At 55.0% G+C, this 7,500-nt stretch overlaps 1 protein-coding gene across 3 annotated transcripts in view; it reads right to left on the bottom strand.

The window, feature by feature from the left end:
* aPKC (protein kinase C iota type) overlaps positions 1 to 7,500 on the bottom strand; it is a 113,190-nt gene that overhangs the window by 14,836 nt on the left and 90,854 nt on the right. Inside the window, exon 1 of one of the 3 annotated variants that reach the window (XM_086552327.1) lies at positions 1 to 1,709. This exon is cut by the window's left edge and continues 749 nt beyond it. The exons of 1 other annotated variant lie outside the window; for it this stretch is intronic. In XM_086552327.1, coding sequence (XP_086408453.1) covers positions 1 to 1,214 — 1,214 coding nt within the window. In that variant the 5' untranslated portion in view covers positions 1,215 to 1,709. Of the gene's footprint in view, positions 1,710 to 7,500 lie in introns of those variants that run through there. One more of the 3 variants, XM_086552326.1, reaches the window with a different exon arrangement.

Below are 7,500 nucleotides of genomic sequence, written 5' to 3'. Positions count from 1 at the left end.
TCCGAGGCTCCGCTTCGCTCGCTCGAACCTCGACGTCGATCAGAGCTTTGGCTTTCCTGCCCTTCGCTTGAAGGCTGACTTTGTCTGGACACGAGGCTTCCGCCACTTGAGTGACCCGAGGTCTGGCTCTGGCTGTTCTGACTTGGGCTGCTTCTCTGGCTAGGGAGACTTCCCTGGCTGTGCGTGCAACTACGGCTACTCTCCTGACTGAGTGAGTGCCTCTGGGCTGTGCCTCCGTTCATTCTTCTGTTGCCTCGGTCGCCTTCGCTCTTCGTGCGAGCGCGGCCGTTTGTTGCCGATGTGAGGGGCGCGGAGGGGATCTGGGGGAGCACCCCGGAGGAGTGCGAGAACCCTCGAGTGTGACCCCTGGTCATGGGGCGATCGCCCTGGGGACCGGACGCGCTGTTACACCCGACCGTCCCTTCGTCATAAAAGAGCGGTCGACGCCTAGCACTGACGTCGGGCCTGGAGGGCGTCCTCTTGCCGAGGGCAATCAGCGACGAGGAGAGGCTCCTCAGCCAGTGCACCTTCTTCGTGGCGAGATCCTCCTCCCGAGGCGCCCACCTGCTCTCGGGCTTCCCCGCCTCGCCGCTCACCACGGAGTGGCGCCGCCAGTGTTCGTCGGAGCGCTGCCTCTCGAAGCGCCGGTCCGAGAGCTCGACCGGAGAGACGCAGCCCAGGAAGATGGCCGACAGCGGTCGTCGTTCTCTCGGCGTCTTCCGCGCATTAGGCGACGCGCCTTCCGCGGCACTTCGCTCCCTCGCTCTCACACGATGGCCCTGCCGCCTTCCTTCACTTCCGGCGCCCCTGTCAGCCTGGTGTCTCCCTTCCCTGCCAAGGCCTCCGCCTCTCCCTCCCCCACCGCCGTCACAGTCAGACCTTCTCCGAAAATCTCCATTCCCTTTTCTCACTCGCGTCTCTCTGCCGCTCCCGCCCTTCGCATTCCCGCCTCGCTCCTCTGCGTCTCTCAAACTCACGTCCACCCTTTCGCTTCTCCCTCCACTCCCTCCACTCCCGCCCGTCCCCTCTTCCACATGGCTACCCGGGCCGCCCTCGCGCCCGCCCTTCCTTCGCCGGTTTCTCGAGTCGCCCGGGCTCTCCCGCGCCCTTCTGCCGGGCTCCCTCCTTCCGCCAACGTGGGCGCCGCCTTCGCCGCCACCCCCGAGGGCCGCGACGACTACCCCGTCTCCGGACCTCCCTCGCGCCGTGCTCATGCTCCGACGCCCGGCATCGCCCGCCGCTCACACCCGACGTCGGATTCTACACTTCACAGCATTCACAATATTCACAGCACGCCGCAGAGCCAACGCTTTGCCCTTATCCTAACACAGCGACGGCGGTGGAACAACTGCGGCCTGTTGAGTGCGAGGTAATCTACCTCCCTTATCTCGGTGAGTCAAGTCTTATCAGCGTTGCGGTGAAGATATCACATGGCGAGAGTCCATACGTGTGGACGCTAGTTCATGTGCATCTGTGTACACGGAGGTAAGTGTAGCTAAAAGGGAGGGAATGCTTACACAGGAAGGCGTCGGATTTAATTGCCTGCATATGCTCATTAGCGCCACAGCTGCGCCATTCAATTATAAAAGAACCAAAACCTGCATTACGCACTAATGCACACACACAATTCGTATAAACTATTTACAAACAGACTTTCCATTGCTTCATTTTCACAGCTGACCATTGCTTCATCATATAATAATAAGACTATTATCATTATTATTATTATTAATCTAAAAAGAATAATAAAACGATTTCAATCCACAACGGCGTATAGGATTAGGACTACTGCTAGCACGGGATCCTCTAACAACAATAATAATAATAAAAACAACAACAACAACAACAACAAACACAGAATCTCCAGGGAATCAAATCTATGAAAAAAAAAAAAATACACGAATCTGAGAAACGCACACGAGATCACGCGAGGCCCTCAGCACGTGGCTACGCATGCCTAAAAAAATGACACTTCACTCCCAACGCCGCCTTAGACGTGACACTTCTTTTGGAACGATATCAGGTCCCTCATGTCGATTCATTCGCTTGCAATCCGCTCATCCGGTTCTCGACTTCCGCTCCGGTGCGTCGGGTTACGTTACGTAGCGGCTTCGTTACGCACATCATTTCTAAATCGAAATAAATCCTCCCTATCTCTCTCCTTTTCTCCCTCTCTCATTCTCCCTTTCTCCCTCTCCCTTTCTCCCTCCCTCTCTTTCTCTCTCTCTCTCTCTCTCTCTCCCTTTCTCCCTCCCTCCCTCCCTCTCTCTCTCTCTCTCCCTTTCTCCCTCCCTCCCTCCCTCTCTCTCTCTCTCTCTCCCTTTCTCCCTCCCCCTCTATCTCCCTTTCTCCCTCCCTCCCCCTCTCTCTTCCTTTCTCCCTCTCTCTCCCACTAACTCGAGGCGAAAATGCATCTCGACAGGTTTGTGATGAACGATGGCAGGCTGATGGCGACGACCATATGTGATGACTGACAGGATGGTGATCATAATTACTCGAATTACAACGCCGTTAATGGGACATCGTCAACCTTTCCTGCGCAGCCACACCCCGATAGAAGAAGAGGAAGAAGAAGAAGAAATAGAAGAAGAAGAAGAAGAAGAAGAAGAAGAAGAAGAAGAAGAAGAGGAAGGAGGAGGAGAAGAAGAAAGAAGGAAGAAAAAAGGAGAAGAGAAAGAAGAAAAAAAAGAAAAAGAAAAAGAAAAGAAAAAGAAAAGAAAAAAGAAAAGAAAAGAAGAGAAAAGAAAAAAGAAGAAAAAGAAAAGAAGAGAGCAGCAGCAGCGCAATGTTTCATCCATCACCCCCTCCCCCCCCATCCCCCCTCCGATTCCGTATAATCGTGGGCCTCCATTAGCGCGGGCGCGCCTGAGCAACACTCGACGGGCGAGGGCGCTTTCATGATAACAGGAGTCCTATTAATGATTTCACCTTTTTTCTCTCTCTCCAGTTTCCAGAGCCTGTCAAGGAGGGAAGGAGGGAAGGAGGGAGGAGAGAGGGGAAAGGAGAAGGGAGAGAGGAGAGAGGAGAGAGGAGAGGGGAGAAGGGAGAAAGGAGAGGAGAGAGGGGAAAGGAGAAGGGAGAGAGGAGAGGGGAGAAAGGAGAGGTGGAGAAGAGAGGACAGAGGAGAGAGGGAAGGGGAGAGTGGGCAGGGGAGAGAGGGGAGGAGAGAGTGAAAAGAGAGAGGGGGGAAAGGGGAGAGAGAAGAGAAGAGAAGAGAAGAGAAGAGAAGATGAGAGGTGGATAATAGGGGGAGGGGGTGCAAAAAGCGATAAGCCGAGATGTCTTATCTTCCTGCATCGGGAAGGAAGACACTCCCCGAGCTTATCAGCGTGCCTGAGATAAGATGTGTGGCAGTTTATCGCGGCGAATAGCGGGGCAGGCCGCCACTTCCACCTGTTTCCGCCGCTAGGGCAGGTAAACGACGGAAATAAAGAGAGGTACTCAACCCAGTCCCTAAATACTGCATAAAAAGGAGAAAAAGAGGGAGGGAAAGGGAAGGAGGAGGGGAGGAAAAGGGAAGGAGGAGGGGAGGGAAAGGGAAGGAGGAGGGGAGGGAAAGGGAAGGAGGATGGGAGGGAAAGGGAAGGTGGAGGGGAGGGAGGGAGGGAGGGAAAGGGAAGGGGGATGGGAGGGAGGGAGGGAAAGGGAAGGGGGATGGGAGGGAGGGAGGGAAAGGGAAGGAGGATGGGAGGGAAAGGGAAGAAGGATGGGAGGGAAAGGGAAGAAGGATGGGAGGGAAAGGGAAGGTGGAGGGGAGGGAGGGAGGGAAAGGGAAGGAGAAAGGGAGGGAGGGAAGGAGGATGGGAGGAGGGGAGAGAAAGGGAAGGAGGATGGGAAGGAAAGGGAAGGAGGAAGGAAAGGAAGGGATGAAGAGAGGGAAAGGGAAGGCGGATGGGAAAAAGAGAGGGAAGGAAGGAAAGAAAGAAAGGAAGGAAGGGAGGGGGGAGGGAAAGGAGGGAAAGGAGGGAAAGAAGGAAGGAAGGAAGGAAGAAATGAAGGAAGCGACCTGAGGGCGTCCTGAGCTGCCTTGGAGCGAGAGGGAAGCGGGATCAGCAGCGTCCCCCTCGAGCGCCGACTAGCCATTACCCATGAAGACCATTAAGCGTGCCACAACCATTAAGACCATTGGCGCCCCCCGGGGACGGACGGACGGACGGACACGGACACGGACACGGACACGGACACGGACACACACACACAACACACACACACAACACACACACACACACACGCACACGCACACGCACACGCACACACACACATTCTCACTCACTCACTCTCTCTCTCTCTCATTCATTCATTCATTCATTCATTCATTCATTCACTCATTTACTCATTCACTCCCTTTCTCTCTCTCCCGCCGAAAGAAAGCAAATATTGTGCGTTTCATCTCGTTTTTAAAATCCCCCCTCCCTCCCTCCCTCCCTCCCCCCTCCCTCCCCTCCCCTCCCTCCTTCTGCCTCTGAGCCACGTCTGGCGATTAACCGCCGTGACAAAAGAGAGCGGCCGACGACGGACGCCTCGCCGAAGCAGGAGAAAGGAGAAAAAAGAGAAATGAAGAATAGGAGAGGTGGCGGCGTTATCGACGAGGATGATGGCGCTGGCGATGATGAAAATTGTAGGTAAGTAGAAGTAGAAGAAAAAAAAAGGGAGGAGGAGGAGGAGGAGAAGAAAAAGAAGAAAATGATGATGATGGTAATGAATATGCTGACGGCGAAGAATAATTAGAAGAAGAAGAAGAAGAAGAAGAAGAAGAAGAAGACGAAGCAGAAGAAAATATGATGATGATAGTTGATTTGTTGTCAACATCAACAAAACAACAGATCCAAAACACAAACGTGCTAGCAGCGCCTCCCCTCCACTCCCCTCTCCCTCGCCTCTCTCTCCTCTCTCTCTTACTCCTTCTCTACTCTCTCTTACTCACTCCTTCTGACTCTTCCTCTTTCTTTTATCTCTCTCTCTCTCTCTCTCTCTCTCTCTCCCCCTCCTCAAGAACCGCCGCCGCCGCTACCGACCATGACAGCGACACGACACGGTAAGGCGAGCAGCATCCCCGAGGGCAGACGCGGCCTCTCCTGTCACAGACACTCGGGCTAAACGACAGCTATTGTCCGGCCGGCCTCCTTCAAGCACAGGCTTTGCGTGATAAAGCACAGATCTTCTTCCTGCTTCTCATTTTTAAGATTGCTTTCGATGCTTTCGAGCGCACACGCCCACGCACACAGGGCCACTGACGCACAGACAGATAGACAGACAGATAGACGGACTCACATATGAAGGGCGCGCGTCCGGGGTTTCCTGGAGGGGGGCCTATGCCCTCAGGAGATGCAAGTCTCCATCACGGACGTCAGTTGCCACATAAGCATTTAAGGGGAGAGGTGGGAGGAATAAGGAGGATAGGGGAGGAGGATTAGCGGCAATGATGAAGGAAGGGAGAATAGAGGAAGGTAGGGGGGAGGTGAGGTGGGAAGGAGAAAGGTGAAGCGGGAAGGTGGGGGGGGGAGATGAGGAGGGAAAGGGGGAGGTGAGGAGGGAAAGGAGAGGGATAGGACGGGGAAGGCAGGGGGAAAAGAAGAACAAAACAATTCAACCAGACCAAACCAAACTGCTAGCAGCCTCCCTAGCCTCCCTCCCTCACTCTCCCGCCCTCTCTCTCTCATCACTCTCACTCTCTCTCTTCTCTCTCCTCCTCTCCTCGTCTCCTCTCTCTCTCTCCTCTCCTCCAAGTGTCATCTCTGCTCGCTCCTCTCTCTCTCTCCCCCTCCTCAAGAACCGCCGCCGCCGCTACCGACCATGACAGCGACACGACACGGTAAGGCGAGCAGCATCCCCGAGGGCAGACGGCGGCCTTCATCCGTTTCAAGACACTCGGGCTAACGAAAACGACAGCTATTGTCCGGCGCGCCTCCTTCAAGCACAGGCTTTGCGTGATAAAGCACAGATCTTCTTCCTGCTTCTCATTTTTAAGATTGCTTTCGATGCTTTCGAGTCGCACACCGATGGCCGCACGCACACAGGTCACTGACGGCACAGACAGATAGACAGACATATAGACGGACTTCACATATGAAGGGGCGCGCGTCGGGGTTTCCCTGAGGGGGCCTATGGCCCTCAGGAGATGCAAGTCTCCATCACGAAGTGCCACAAAGCATATAAGGAGAGGGGAGAAGGAGGATAGGGAGGTGGATAGGAAGATGAGGAGGGAAAGGAAAGGTGGGGGGAGGGTGAGTGGAAGGAGAAAGGTGAAAGCGGGAAGTGGGGGGGGTGAGATGAGGAGGAAAGGGAGAGGTGAGGAGGGAAAGAGAGGGATAGGACGGGGAAGGCAGGGGGAAAAGAATAGAGGGAAGAGGGAAAAAACCGCTGCTAGCAGCCTCCTCCCTCCCTCTCACGCCCTCTCCTCTTTCTCTCTCTCTCTTCTCTCTCTTCTCTCTCTCTCTCTCTCTCTCTCTCCTCTCCTCTCTCTCTCTCTCTCTCTCTCCCCTCTCAAGAACCGCCGCGCCGTACCGACCATGACAGCGACACGACACGGAGGCGAGAGCGCATCCGAGGGAGACGCGGCCTCTGTGTCACAGACACTCGGGCCCTATACGAAAGCTATTGTCGGCGGCCTCACTTCAAGCCACGGCTTTGCGTGGATAAAGGCTCAGATCTTTTTCTGCTTCTCATTTTTAAGATTGCTTTCGAAGCTTTTCGAGCGCACACCGCCCACGCACTAGTGGCACTGACGCACAGACAGATAGACAGACAGATAGACGGACTCACATATGAAGGGCGCGCGTCCGGGGTTTCCTGGAGGGGGGCCTATGCCCTCAGGAGATGCAAGTCTCCATCACGAGTGCCACAAAGCATATAAGGGAGAGGGGGAGGAAGGAGGGATAGGGGAGGAGGATAGCGGGAAGATGAGGAGGGAAAGAGGAAGGTAGGGGGGAGGTGAGGTGGGAAGGAGAGAGGTGAAGCGGGAAGGTGGGGGGGGGGGATGAGGAGGGAAAGGGGGAGGGGAGGAGGGAAAAGGAGAGGGATAGGACGGGGAAGGCAGGGGGAAAGGCAGAGGGGGAAAGAATATGAGGAATGAGGAAGGATGAGGGATGAATAGAATCGACCAAAGAAAGTGCTAAGCAGCCCTCTCTCTCTCTCTCTCTCTCTCTCTCTCTCTCTCTCTCTCTCTCTCTCTCTCTCTCTCTCTCTCTCTCTCTCTCTCTCTCTCTCTCCCTCTCCCTCCTCAAGAACCGCCGCCGCCGCTACCGACCATGACAGCGACACGACACGGTAAGGCGAGCAGCATCCCCGAGGGCAGACGCGGCCTCTCCTGTCACAGACACTCGGGCTAAACGACAGCTATTGTCCGGCCGGCCTCCTTCAAGCACAGGCTTTGCGTGATAAAGCACAGATCTTCTTCCTGCTTCTCATTTTTAAGATTGCTTTCGATGCTTTCGAGCGCACACGTCCATGCACGCAGGGCCACTGACGGACAGACAGATAGATAGATAGATAGATAGACAG

This window comes from Penaeus japonicus, unplaced genomic scaffold, assembly GCF_977035675.1.
Source record: "Penaeus japonicus unplaced genomic scaffold, GWHDUDI00000001_assembly GWHDUDI00000026, whole genome shotgun sequence".
Taxonomy (NCBI): domain Eukaryota; kingdom Metazoa; phylum Arthropoda; class Malacostraca; order Decapoda; family Penaeidae; genus Penaeus; species Penaeus japonicus.
This window is presented reverse-complemented; position numbering and strand designations above follow the sequence as displayed.